Source organism: Columba livia, chromosome 1, assembly GCF_036013475.1.
Source record: "Columba livia isolate bColLiv1 breed racing homer chromosome 1, bColLiv1.pat.W.v2, whole genome shotgun sequence".
Taxonomy (NCBI): Eukaryota; Metazoa; Chordata; class Aves; order Columbiformes; family Columbidae; genus Columba; species Columba livia.
This window is the reverse complement of record NC_088602.1, coordinates 31,876,155-31,890,549: the sequence shown is the minus strand read 5'-3', so window position 1 is coordinate 31,890,549 and position 14,395 is coordinate 31,876,155. Positions and strand designations below refer to the sequence as shown.

The 14,395-nt window shown below is 41.0% G+C and overlaps 1 protein-coding gene across 16 annotated transcripts in view; it reads left to right on the top strand.

Moving 5' to 3' along the window:
* The window catches only part of LRCH1 (leucine rich repeats and calponin homology domain containing 1), a 127,797-nt gene extending 117,778 nt beyond the window's left edge, over positions 1-10,019 (top strand). For all 16 annotated transcript variants that reach the window (XR_010470649.1, XR_010470647.1, XR_010470646.1 and 13 more), the window contains one exon: positions 7,385-10,019. Coding sequence is in view for 6 of the 16 variants with exons in the window: in XM_065053919.1 (XP_064909991.1) it covers positions 7,385-7,498 (114 nt within the window). In the remaining 10 variants the exon portion in view is untranslated. The remainder of the gene's footprint in view (positions 1-7,384) is intronic.
* The last annotated feature ends 4,376 nt before the right edge of the window (positions 10,020-14,395 follow it).

Here is a 14,395-nt window from a genome sequence, read left to right as displayed (position 1 = left end):
CACATCTGTCTCGTTTTACATTAAGTCTGATTATCCACTGTATCCAACAGCTTTGGGAGGGAGGTAAGAGAAGTAGTAGATCAGTGTGCTTTGCATTTCCAGTGTTCAGAAATTGAAGTTATGTTTTCAGTGGTTTTGAATGTTTTCTCAGACTGGATGAGAAATGGAAATACTGTTGTGCCCATGTAGACCAACTGAACATACCTCAATCATAATGATACCTAATTCTCAAACTTGTCCAAAGTTTTAACTTCACAATTGCTTACCATGCAAACAGGGTTGTCTTGTAGTTACTTAGAGTACATTTTATTACTATTTCAACTATGACAGTATACACTAGTCAAAATGTAACAATATCAGCACTTTTTTGTAGTTATGGAGTTGAAACTATCTTGATCCAGACTTGGAGTTGACAATACTCGCTTCATGACAAGCACAGCCTTAATACCACACATGAAGCTTATCTGGTTTTGTATTTTTTCCTGGTTGTTATTGATAACACTTCCAAATATACCTAAATCTTACAAGGAAAGGAATAGTAAAATATACCCTTACAGTTCTCTAAGAGTGAATATAGTAATGTTTCTCAAAATGTATTTCAAACATAATGCAAATGTGAAAAATCCCTGCCTGCCCATCCCTGAATCCAATAATTCTCCTAGTAAATGGGGAGGTGGAAACTAAAACATATATGTAGTTCATTAATATACTCTAATGGGCTCTTTGCTGAATTCAGGGTCCTGTTTCTGTGCTGCTGTTCCTGTGGCTTTAGTACTTGGGAAACCAACAGTTCAACTGCCTGGTGGTTCTTCACCTCTGAGGGGGTCCCAATGTTGAGACATTCAGTTATACACACTTGGTACTTACTGCCCACAGACAGTCACACCGTTAAGCTGATGGCCTTGGGTTTAAAAACAATGTACTCTGTAATTCACCCTCATATTCATTGATAACATGAATTATATTTGCTCCCCAGTTTGTTTCCCCATTCACTTCTTTCCATTGCAGTGGTCATCAGTGACTTTCAAGCTGTGACTTCTTGATAAATTGGTCAAATCCAATCTATACTGTGGAGGTCCTGTCATCCCTACTGCAGTAACGTAATAAATACAGACTGTAATGATTTAATTTAATATGCATGCAGGTAAAATGTATTTGTGCTGAATTGCAAGGGCAATTTTGATGTGAGGATTTGGGTTTGTTTTTCCTTGAGGGAGAAAACAGATAAGTATTTTGAAATGTAGAGTAATGCAGTGTAGTAGTCCTTCAAATGCCTCTTTCTTCAAATGTGTCTTAACAAACTTATACAACTGAAAACTGAATCTGGATCCCATTGTGTTCCTAATGAGTTTTCTGAATGGCTACAATATACTTAGTGTGAATGGGGATTGAATTAGACCTGAGGAAATTTTCAGTCCAGTTTTCTACTCCGTAGACATTAGTAAGTTTCCAAATGTTGCCACATAATTATTTTTCACAAAAAGAATTATTCTTGGCATTTCAGTCCTGCTAGAAAGCGGTCATAGATTCAAGTTTAGAAAACATCATGGAGCAGGTTTTGTGGACCATTGCCATTTCCTTCATTTCTGGCACATAAGCTGCATTATGCAGAAAGAGCAGTATAAAAGTACTTTCAGGTAATTACTCATTCTACTTTGATACAAAACATTCTCATTCCTTCACTTTGTCTCTCATAATTTAATGTATGAAGTTATGGTAAATTCGATATTTCAGGTTTAAGTGGATGTTTCCTCTTGCTGTTCAATGTGTGTCTGTCTTCATGAAGTTGTCTGTTCCCTTCAGTTTCAGGTCACTGTTTTCTTGAGCATGTTAGAATGGTACTGTGAGGTACTTTGGCAAAATATATGGTCTACTTCTAAAATTTTGTGGCTGAAGGCCAGAATCTGTAAAGCCCACCATCTGTAAATACAGTTTTGTAAATATTAGCGGTTTATTACATATTTAGAAGATGCACAAATTGGGGTATCTAACTGGCTGTAACTCCAAATACAGAATTGCAGCTGCAGTATTGAAGTAGTACTGGAGGCCTGGAGGTTTTTTTGCTTTGTCAAATCTGGTCATAAGTGCATATTCCACAAAACATACTGATCTTTCCTTTGTAAATTAAAAGAAAAAAATGATTAAATATACCTGTAGCCTGAGTTACTGTGCTTTTTGATGTTCTGCTCTTTTCTTTTGGACTTCAAATGGTAATTTGAGGGTGTTTGGATACAGACAGACATGATCAGTAATAGTGGATAAGGAAAATATATATCAAAAGACATAATTTAAAATTGCCTTAGATACATTCAAAAGTAAATGTTCGCTATGTTTTTCTTCAGCTCTTTAGAAAGAAAACTTAGCTCTGGCCTAAAAGAAGTCAAGGTTTTACATATTTGACCCAAGTTTGCTTTAACATAAGGCCCTGATGTTTCTTTTCCATTTCAGAGTGGTTGGCTCCAAAAATTGAATGATGGGCCTTACACAGACTTATTTTTTTAATTTGCACTTGGAAAAACTACACATTCCACTATATCATTGTTTTCTGAGCATTTTTCCCCGTAGATCTGAAATCTCATGTTCTACAAGTACAAGGGAGAAAGAGAAGGGCTCTTGCCAAATTGTAGAATTCCATTTCTCTGTATTTTTGCTAGCAAATGTAGTTGGCCCCCGATGTCGATGTGGCCATTTTGCTGCTTGCCCATGTGCTATAATAGCAACAACTACTTTTTCATAATGAATTACTGTATCTGAATTGTCAAGCTGTTTGCCCTGGCATAAACCAGTTCAAACAGTTATCTTGACTTCGAAGGCATCTGATCGCAAAGAAAACAGACGTGTGTGAGTAGCTTGTCACGTATCTTTGAGGGATTAGTATTTTTTTTACACCAGCTAAATCAGGCGTTTTGTTCCAGGATTAGAAATCGCTCTGGCAAGCACATGCACACGTGTTCATTTGCGGGTACGCCTGTTGTACTGTCGTGTTGTTGTTGCTGTGACTCAGCCTCCTGGCTGCTGCCTCCTTTTCGTCCTTTTATTTTTTTTGATCAAAAGGAGTTTGTTCTTTTGTTTCGTGATGAGTTTGAAAGCATCTTTATCCATTCATAATGGCTATGTGTTGGTAGAAAGTGGTTTGCTTGTAACATGTAATTAAGTTCCTCTGTGTTCCCAGGGAGAAAAATTACAATAAAAGTTTAGATCTTCATTTTTGTAATAGAGATAAAGACATTCATGCTCCTATGAGTGGGCTGACAGCCCTTCCCTCCACAAGTGTTTTTAAAGATATTTAAAGACTGTTCTTGAGAATTAGTAGCCAGTTCTTCTGTCCATGTTCTGTTCAGTGATGGTTTCAACAGGGGTATTTTTAGAGAGACGATTCAGACTACCAAATTGAAGTGCTATAGGTTTGATGCTAACGTAAAAGGGACAGAAATTTTATTAAGGTGAGGAGAAATGGATGAAGTTGAGTCTCCTCAGAGACATGGGTGAGTTTCTTGTCTTGGTTGGTCAAGCATATTGTCTCAAAACACCAAGGTTTAAGAAAACTTTTTGAAATCTTCATGGTTTGCAGCTTCACGGCTCTGCTGTCAGTGGTTTCCAGGTCACGGTTGTAGGGGGCTGGAGAGTGAGATTGTGCTGCAGGGACTGCGGCTGAACGTCAGGACTGAGAGCCCTGGGATCTTGGCCCAAGGTGGCTGTTGTTCTGCAGAAAGCTGAGCTGATTATCTGTGTGCTCAGGATTCCGTCCTTAGCAGGATTTGCTTTTCTGTATTCTGAGATGAGTTAAATATTTTATTCTAAAGCTGTGATTGGAAAAGTATGTGAGGCAGGATTGATGAAAGCCATTTCCAAAGCTTTGAAGGTAATGATTAGGTTTTATAGAGAGAGTTGATTCATGACACATTTAAAATGCAGTTTGTCATTTTTAGGAGAGGGCATAGGTCTCATTGTCAATTTTGGAAAGTTTATTATAGCCACGTTTAACTGCAGAATTATAAAATATTTACCAAGTTCCACCTTCTGCTTAATAAGAGGAATCTCCCAAATGTGTATATTCTAAGAACTAATGAAGAATGATGTGTAACGTGGAAAAGCATCACGCTTTGAAACTTCTCACGCCTAGAATGAAGTTGTACAGTCCCTTTTTTTTTATAGGCCCTCTTAAATAGCTTTCCTTATTTCAGTATGCATCTTGTAAATACAGCAGGAGGAGAGAGGTTGTTTTATACAGACTGGATTACTACCCTGTACTTAAAATAATTAGATAATGCATTCTCTTTAAAAGGAGAAAAATTATATTGTATGGGTTTTTTTTTAATTGAATGGGGCATGCCCTCCTTTATGCTTTTAGTGAAAATGTGCTTATAGACAATTGCAAAATTCCTAGCGAGAAAGCGTGACAGAATAGTTCTCCAAGTGCTGTAAGGTGCCACAAAAATGATAAGTTTAGAATTTAAGGTTTTCTAATGGAAATATTCTTAACTGTGGCCTATTCAGCAGATTTGTCTTCAACAGAAAAATTTAGAATGTTCTCAGAGATAAATATCTAGCAAGGTAAATTGTTTTGGGGCTGGGTTTTTGGATTCAATCCCTGCCTTTCATTCTTACTAACTAATCACTTAGTTTTCAGCTATTGGATTTAGTGGGCATTATTATTTAATGCCTTTTGTCTAGCAGGGAAGACTAATGAATTTTAGTGACGTGTTGTGGGTCACCCAATCTGTGAAACAAGAGCCCACTGTTCAAGTGCACTGGAAAGAAGTAGAAGAGAGCAAAGCAAATAACTTTTCACTTCAGATGTCTGATTTGCATTCTCAATAAATGAGATTAATATAATTTTTCTGAAAGTTATCAGAGAGTATTGTAGATTTGTGTATGAACTGTGTCCCAAGACATTAGATTGGAAAAGTGTTTATTTTGAAGCATTCGAAGTAGAAATGTTTTGGAGTTGTTTCTTTTTTTTTTTTTCTTCATTTTATTTGATATCACTATCTTCTTTTGTAGCTACTCCACAGCTAATCAGGGGTCAGTGTAGAAGTTTGCATCCTAGAATATACTTACATATTTCTCTGGAAAAGCTACTCTTTTCCAGACATGTCAAAGTTGGGGATAACTGTTTCTGACAGCTTGTAGGTCAGTATCTCAGTCAGAAAAACAAACCAGAATGAACTGCAGGACCCAGTGTCATATCTTAAATGACCAGTTGAGGGGAGGTTTGGGATGCAAGTCTGAGTGATGAGCTGGAATGGCTGCGAGACGGGGATATTCCTGTGTGCAAACTGGGCAAACCGCTGCAGCAGAGGCACAGGCAGGAGCAAACGTAAGTGCAAACCCAGTGTTAGCAAATGGCCAGAACGTTCCAGCATCTGCCCTGTGGAGAAATGGATGTTGCTCCATCTCTTGCAGACCTGCTCAGCCAAGCTCCTTGAAAGTTACCTGTCTGAAATAGTTTCTTGGGTCTGTGTGTGTAGAAGGAATCGGCAGTATTTGTTTGGTGTTCTTAAAAAAAAAAATTAAAAATTAAGTTTAAAAAATATTTAAAAAATAAATATTAAACCAGCTTAAATAATAAATATAAAATACAAAAGCCAAATATAGATAGATTATCAGTGTCGTATGTCATAATTGTTAATAAAGTTTGGCTCTCACTTTTTAGGTTCAGTCGTTAATAGGTAAGTTTTGTGGATTTTCTCTCATTGAGGCCAGAACTGGAGTGTGAGGAACTTCACAGAACATTTAAGCAAGCGAAGTGTTGGTTATGTGTAAAAGAAATGCTCGTTAACAAAAAGGAACAAACATCAGGAGACTCAGAGCAGCTGTTTAAGGCTGGTAGGATTCTGAGGGAGCTGTGGCCCACTGGAGATTTCCTGAGCAAAGACTGGACAGCAGTGGAAGCAGATGAAGCAATTAAATATGGGTGCATAACATGATAAAAACTCTGTTAATTGTTCTTCTATGTAGCAGCTCCTGTTCCATCATCCTGAATATTGTATTTCATATCATGGGTTCGTAGGGTTCAGAGAAGGGACTAGAGCCGAACAAAATGTGTCATGAGAAGAGAGGTTGAAGAGATTAGTGATGTTGAAATTGGAGATACAATCAATGCAAATATGAGGAAGCGTGACAAAGAACCATGAATTGCATAGAGACCCTTAGTTGACGCAACAGAAGCAAGAATATTTAATAGAAGACAGGCAATTAATTAAAATATCTCAAATGCATCAGTAGTTTTAGAAGCTGTAAGTTTATTGAACAGCAGAGATTCAATCCTGAGAATATCGAAATAGCCCTCTCCTAAAAAAATCAGTATCCTGTGTCTGCTGATGGTCACATATGGATGCTTAGGGAAAGAACAGAGGTAAGATCACATAGATGGTGCCTTTTCAAACTTTAGGCAATCTGACATGCACAGTTTAAGGCCTTTATGAGCCAGACACTGTATTCACATGTTTGTGTTGAATAGTATTGCATGGGGTTTTTTTCCTCTCTGTATATTTTTGTCATCCCGCTTACACTTCTGGCTTCCGTGTTGTGGCAATGAGTCTCACAGCTGTGATTATGGTTTGTGTGATGTAGTCTAGTCTTTCCATTTTATTTTTTACAAACCTGCTGCCTGATTTTATAGTTTCATGAATTTCATTAATGGGAATACCCAGTTACACTAAAAAACCCTACTTTTCAAAGACAGAGCCAAGGGTGACGCAAGCAGGGCTTTCTGTAGTGATTCTCTGAGGTGTCTTGTTACCTGTAGGAGATACACTATTTACTGTTTGACTGTCTTCTGGCGGAACCAGCAGTTTTCATCCTGGCCGTGATTGCTGTGTCCTAATGGTGCATAAAGTTGATTCCTGGATATTTCAAAATAAGCTGCTCAATACTCAGAATGAAACACCTTGCCCATTGAATGCACAACATTACACACAGGTTTCTGTTAAAGCTACCGGGTGGTTTTCAAGGTGCGTATCCTGGGGCTATGACCTACCTGTCTAGAGCTCAGTGGCAGAACTTCTTTTGACCAAAACCCACCCTTCTGTCCCCAAACACACTCATATATATTTATATATGTTAAGGGGCAAATGTCATGTTATCTCGCTTTGTAGGTGGAGGTTCAGTGTTTACTTGCTGGCCCTCACTCTTAGTTAAGATGTTTATATACTGTAATGACCACAGGACAAGCTGTTTCCCGAGGCCCAGAATATTAACAGATCTCTCACTAATTCTACGGCATAATGAGAGCAAAATCAAAGCACGGGAAGTTCTTTTGATTAAGAATGGGAAGCGGTTCCTGCTTGTTGGGCTTTGTGTTCCAATTGTGTTCATGTAAAGCAAAGTTTTAGTAGTGAGTATTGAATACCCTAATCTTCCCTCCTTTGTCTTTTTCTAGGAGAAGCTCTGCCTACCACATCACATCCTAGAAGAAAAGGGCTTGGTAAAAGTGAGCGCAACAGTTCAAGCATTGCTAGATGTAACCACAGTGAAACAAACCCTGTTCACATGAAACTGCTCTCGCTGCTGTTACCAGCTCCACTGTGGCATCAAAGAATCAAAATACTGCCCGTCTGTTCAAACTGCATTGCAAAAAGCCAGTACTCCAAGAGTATTCTTATACTTCTGATTTTAAAATCATCTTTCAGACTGTACATGTGCGAACTACAAACCAGAAACTAAACAGAAACACTTTCTAGAGCAAATTGGCGCTTCACTGCTTTTCTAAGCTCACTTTGTACAGTGCTCACCGAAACAGCCACCTCTCTGCCACTTACAAATGCGTGGAGTACACAGCTGTCTTGCAGCAAGATACCTTCATATTATTAAACTAAGAATCGTTATAATTGGGGCGGGGGGAGAGGGAGGGAGAGTAAATCAGACCACGTTAGGTTTTTCTGCAGTTGCTTCAGGCTGTTGCCTTTTAAAGAGATCCTGACATAAAATATTTATATAAATATTATTTATTAGTGAGTTGTTATTCATCCTTTGGATGCAAAATGTAAATTAGGAAACTGTATTTTATTACTGCTTTTTTGTGGTTAAACACTTTATTTTAATATAAATATTTAGTTATTTTTTATTCTACCTGGTGTGCAGTAGCTCTAGATCTCCGTAAATTGTATTTTCTAATCTGTAAGATAAAAAGCAAACAAAATAGGTGCTTTTATCAAAAGAACAGCTAGCTGGAATGGCATTGGTGATTTCTTGAATTTGTGGAACATTGGTAAAAATTTGTCTGCATTCCATTGAGTTTCCTACATTCCAGTAGCACTTTTCCCCCCACTAGGCTGAATTGGCTGAAACTGAGAGCACACCCGTTTTATTTGTATATAGATGTTTAAAAAACAATTAAAAGGAAAGATGTAAACTTGAAAAATAAATGTGAACAAATATTTTTGATTGCTTATTTTACTATGCACAAGACATTTAACTTTTGCCACAACAAAATGAATGATGTGCATTAGGATCATGTGTCTTGAAATATAATTTTGCACTGTAACTTCATTTCTTTTAAAGACTACAGCACTACAGAAAAACTAATTAAAAATAGCACAAGAACATCAACGAGACAAATTACCAGGTAGCAAAAAAAAATCTTGTTTTCTTCAATGATGCCATTGAGAGGAGATAAAATGATCAGAATTGCCAAAGGCTGTCTCAAAGACATGATCTTCGAGATACAACCAGTGCTGCTCCTGATGGTCTCCATCACTGTCCCACAGAACCGTGAGCACAATGTTCTGTAGTGCGTTTGCAGGATCTGACCTCTAATCCCACGTCAGCAATAGGAAATAAGGTTCTTTTTCTTGTCACTAGTTAACATTTTTAAGAGATTTTTAAAAGCCTAACTTATTATTAAAACATCCCGTGGTTTAGATGGAAAAGTTCCAGCACATCGTTTCTCACCGTATCTGGAACATCGGGTTTCCTTTCAGCCGGGAAGCGAGGGATGCAGCTCCAGCAAGCGGGACGGGAACGCCGCACGTGGTGAGCAGGTCAAGGCGGGGGGCCGGGGGGGCGCGGGAGCGGGTACTTCAAAATGCATGATCACAAAAAAGAGGCAGCGGGTGGTGGGAGGGTTAAGTATTTCAGCAAGAGAATGTGGAGAGAACTACTGTATAAAGTTTTTTGGGAAGGATGATGCCTATTTGTCACTGCTGTGTATCTAGGCAAAGGTGCATGCATATTCACAGATGCTGCATTTACAACCAACCACCAGTATTCCGGTCACAGGTTTTTAGTGGTTAATACCATATTTGAATGCAGACGCCGCCTTTTAATACCACAAATTGCCAATGTGCTGGTCTGTACTGACAGCAGCGTGTTAGGAGGAGGAAAGCGGACTCACAAACAATGAGACATACAGTATGCACGGGATAGCCAGTTACTTCAACCAAAGCAAAAGTGTTTATTTTATAGAGGGAACATTGACTTAAATTGCAATTTTGATTGGCAGCTAGCGTATTGTTTCCTATAAAATGTACTCTGCACTTTAACACTAAATTAAAATGTATTTTAATATTTTACAGAGCTGCACAAATATCAGTTTTGTCAAAAAGCACGAGCAATGTAAAGAAAATAAGTTTTCAGGTCAGAGTTTATCAAATTTTAAAAACATTCAGAGATCGAGTATAAGAATAGGAATATTGATTTCTGCATCTTGAGGGATAAAATGCAGGTTTCCTGAGTATTTTTTTACAATGTATATATGGCAACATGAAGCTTTGTAATTATTATTTTGACAGATCTTGGTTTTTTTTCATAATTAAAATTTTGGTTTTCTCCTGATAGTGTCCTTCAGTATTTGCTTGAAGTTGGCTGTAAATAAATAGCTCTAAATATTTTGTAATACAGCTTTTTTATGCAGTCTTAACCTGTACGGCTAAAAAGAGAATCTTCATGAATCTTTGTATACTATTTATATGTGCAATAAAACATGCATGGCAAATCTATAATACCCTAAGCAGTGAACATAATGTATATAGAAAATCTTTACTGTAGTTACAATTAAACTATATTATTTGTAGAAATCCTTTACTGACTACCCCTGTGACTGACATTTTATTTCAAAGAGATGGTGTTTGAAGAGCTCAACACTGGGAATAATGGATGAGGGTTTGGGGATGGTGGGGATGATGTGACCCAAACAAGGGAATTTTGCAGCTCAAGCAGCAATAGGATCCAGCTGTGAACTATTGGGTTGGTGCTGGTTCCTGCAGCTTTGCTGCTCCTGTTGCTCCAGATCTCCTGCCAGTGGAATTACCTGCCCCCTCTCTGCTGCCAGGCCGTGGGGAGAAGGGACATCCCCCCTTCGGTTTGCTCCTGCCCACATCGCCATACAATGTTCTTTTCACCGCTTTTGCACAGCACAGCTTTTTTTCCTCCCTGCCCTCCTGAAATGCAGAGGTTATTCTGACGCCTTTTGCTTTAGCACACAAAATCAGATTTCTTTATTCGAGTGAATCCAGCAATAACGCTGTACCGCTTTCTGACCTGGGGATAACCCAGTGTGACAGGCTGTGCTGAGCTGCTTGCCTGTCCCCTGTCTCTGCAGAAACCGATAGTAGGGACCACTGCTTGTAGGTCGTAGCATAGAGCCTTCTCTTTCCTGTGCAGGTTTTCTGAAGTCATGTAAGTAGAGATTTCACTATTTTCTCATTTCTTTAACGAACAGTCTTAACCAGGTGATCCTATGGTTGTGTTGGTTTACTTTTTGGTAGCGGATTGTGCAAGGGGAGAATGTTACAGCAACGATTTCCAGGGGAGATCCTGCTTTTAATTCCCAAGGAAGCTGAATGCCTTTGTGGCTGTTGCAATACGAAGCTGCATTAAATTCAGCAAAATTTAGGCAGGAATTGTCCAGCAGCAGTCCCAGAGCAGCACCTGTTGAACAACAGGCTGCTGAGGGCCCCATCCCGCTGAGGCTTGAGCGTTGCCAGCAACAGGGACCTGACAGGCACACAGTTCTCATCAAGATGGCACAGAGACACCAGGTGTCCGTAGCCACCTGCAAAAGTGATTCAGGTCTCCCAAGTCTTCTGGGTTTGCGCTGGACTTGCAGCCTGTGGATAAGGGCGGTTTGAGGGCCCTGTCCTGGTCAGCCCTCCAGCACCAGTGTTGTAAGAGCTCCGGGCAGTTCCTGTAAAGCCTTGAGGTTACTGAATTCCAAAGCGAGTTTTCATGGACTCAAAAGATGCTGAACTGAATCTGCTCCTGCTCACAAGCGAGGCAACCGCAAGTCCCTCTCCAGGAGGAAGGCAGCAGCACTGCAGGTAAGTACTAAGTTTTATTAAGAAGGGAGTGTGTGAGGGCAGTCAATTACGAGTGCTGAGTAGAAAATATGACGGGTATTTTCAGCTCCAGAACTTGTAGCTGGGCAGTCGTTTGCGGAAGGTGATACGGTAATTGAGCTCTTGCTGGACTGTACATCAAGGATACAGGAAGTAAAGCTCCCCACAGTATAATGGGAAACTTAGAATTATGCCATATAAATTTATCAGGTATGAAAGAGGGCCTTCCACCTCCCCATGCAGGTCAAGCTGTCGCATATCATTAAACCAGCAGCTTTAAAATAGTTTAAAAGCACTTAAAGTAAGTCACAAGGCTAAACCTGCTTTTTAATCTCTTCTAATATAACTTGCAGGTGCACACACTCCTGTTAGGGAATGACAAAAAAAAAATGGCATGCCCCCTTGCCTTTAATGCAATTATCAAAATGCTTTAGGACAAAAACACTAGCTGGGAGGTAACAATGGAAATGTTAATCATGAGCATCCCCTGCACCAAGGTGGACACCCCGACCTCGCTGCTGCTCTGCTCCTAGCACTTGGCACAGGGCTGCAGTAGGAGCACAGCACGCTGCTGCTCCTGTCCTGCGTTACTCACAGCCCAGTCATTCACGTGCTGGATCCAGCAGGGTGGTTGCGTGGTTGCTGCGGGGGGAAGGAACAACTAACTAGAAGCTGCCACACATTAAAGCCTTTGAGCCAATTTTGCTGTTGTGGGAGTGGAAAAATCTAAATGTTTAGCACTTGTGGCTTATTTTTTTTTTTATTAGTGCCCTGCTTTGTAAGGAAAGAGGAGTTAGTGTCTGTTGTAAAGCTACATACACAGTGTGCGAAACTTGTGTTCAGCATTTCAGAGAAATGCAAAAGTACAGTCGTATCTTCCCAGCCTTCTAAGCTTACTTCAGAAATAGGCAGATGCAAGACTGATAAAAAAGATAATAATTTAAGCTAGTCACCAGCAGCAGAAATATAAACTCCCAGCATCAGCCTTTCTGCAACCTGGACTTGAGCAGGGGCTGGCAAAACAGGAGAGCACACAGCATTGCTTACAAAGCAAACCACTCCTACATCCACCCTGCTATGCAAGAGTGAGTCAAGGTTTGAGCAATGAAAGCAGAGGTTACAAGTGACTGATTGAGCACAAGATAAAGAGCTCACTAGAACAATCTCTGTACTTGCCCCACACGAGGTACCTGGCAGAATTATGCCACTGGCAACTATTTTAGATCTACAACTAAATTCTGCCATCTTCTGTGAAGTAAGCAATGTTGTCTTCAACAATGAGATATCAGATCATTGATACACAGAGGAGGCTTTTTCCAGGGCTATCAGTTTCCTTTCAGTCCCATTCCATCTAAGAAAGCCATAAACAGAATCACAGAATTTTAGGGATTGGAAGGGACCTCAAAAGATCATCCAGTCCAATCCCCCTGCCGGAGCAGGAACACCCAGATGAGGTTACACAGGAACATGTCCAGGCAGGTTTTGAATGTCTCCAGGGAAGGAGATTCCACACCCCGCCCTGGGCAGCCTGTTCCAGTGCTCTGTTACCCTCACTGAGAAGAAGTTTCTTCTCAAATTTAAGTGGAACCTCTTGTGTTCCAGTTTGAACACATTACCCCTTGTCCTACTGTTGGTTGTCACCGAGAAGAGCCTGGCTCCATCCTCCTGACACTCACCCTTTATATATTTGTAAACATTAATAAGGTCACCCCTCAGTCTCTTCCAAGCTAAAGAGACCCAGCTCCATCAGCCTTTCCTCATAAGGGAGGTGCTCCACTCCCTTCATCATCTTCGTTGCCCTGCGCTGGACCCTCTCCAGCAGTTCCCTGTTCTTCTTGAACTGAGGAGCCCAGAACTGGACACAATATTCCAGATGTGGTCTCACCAGGGTGGAGTAGAGGGGAAGGAGAACCTCTCTTGACCTACTAACCACCCCCCTTCTAATACACCCCAGAATGCCATTGGCCTTCCTGGCCACAAGGGCACAGTGCTGGCTCATGGTCATCCTGTTGTCCACCAGGACCCCCAGGTCCCTTTCCCCTACACTGCTCTCTGATAGGTCATTCCCCAACCTATACTGGAACCTGGGGTTGTTCCTGCCCAGATGCAGGACTCTACACTTGCCCTTGTTAAATTTCATCAGGTTATTCCCCGCCCAACTCTCCAGCCTGTCCAGGTCCCGCTGGATGGCAGCACAGCCTTCTGGCGTGTCAGCCACCCCTCCCAATTAGTGTCATCAGCAAACTTGCTGATAGTACACTCTATTCCCTCATCCAAGTCATTGATGAATATATTGAATAATACTGGTCCCAGTACCGACCCTTGAGGCACTCCACTAGATACTGGCCTCCAGCTGGACTCTGCCCCATTGACCACAACTCTCTGGCTTCTTTCCTTCAGTTCACAGTCCACCTCACTACTCGATCATCCAGACCGCACTCCCTCAGTTTAGCTGTGAGGATGCTGTGGGAGACTGTGTCAAAGGCTTTACTGAAGTCAAGGCAGACCACATCCACTGCTCTGCCATCATCCATCCACCTTGTTACATTCTCATAAAAGGCTATGAGGCTGGTCAAGCATGACTTACCCTTGGTAAAGCCATGCTGACTGCCCCTAATAACCCTCTTATCCTTGATATGCCTTGAGATGGCACCAAGGATAAGCTGTTCCATTACTTTCCCAGGGACAGAGGTGAAGCTGACCGGTCTATAATTACCCGGGTCCTCCTTCTTGCCCTGTTTGAAGACTGCAGTGACATTTGCTTTCCTCCAATCCTCGGGCACCTCTCCCATTTCACAAGACTTGGCAAAGATGATGGAGAGCGGTCCAGCAATGACTTCATCCAGTTCCCTCAGCACCCACGGGTGCATCCCATCCAGCCTCATGGATTTATGGATGTCCAGACTATTTAATTGCTCCCTAACCCAGTCCTCATCGACTAAGGCAAACTCCATTTTCCTGCCTTCCTCTGGGGCCTCAGCCATACAGGGCTCCCCAGGACAGCCTCCAGCAGAGTAGACAGAGACAAAGAACGCATTCAGTAACTCTGCCTTCCCTGTATCTTCTGTCACCAGGGCACCCACCTCGTTCGTTCATCAGTGGGCCTACATTGCCTT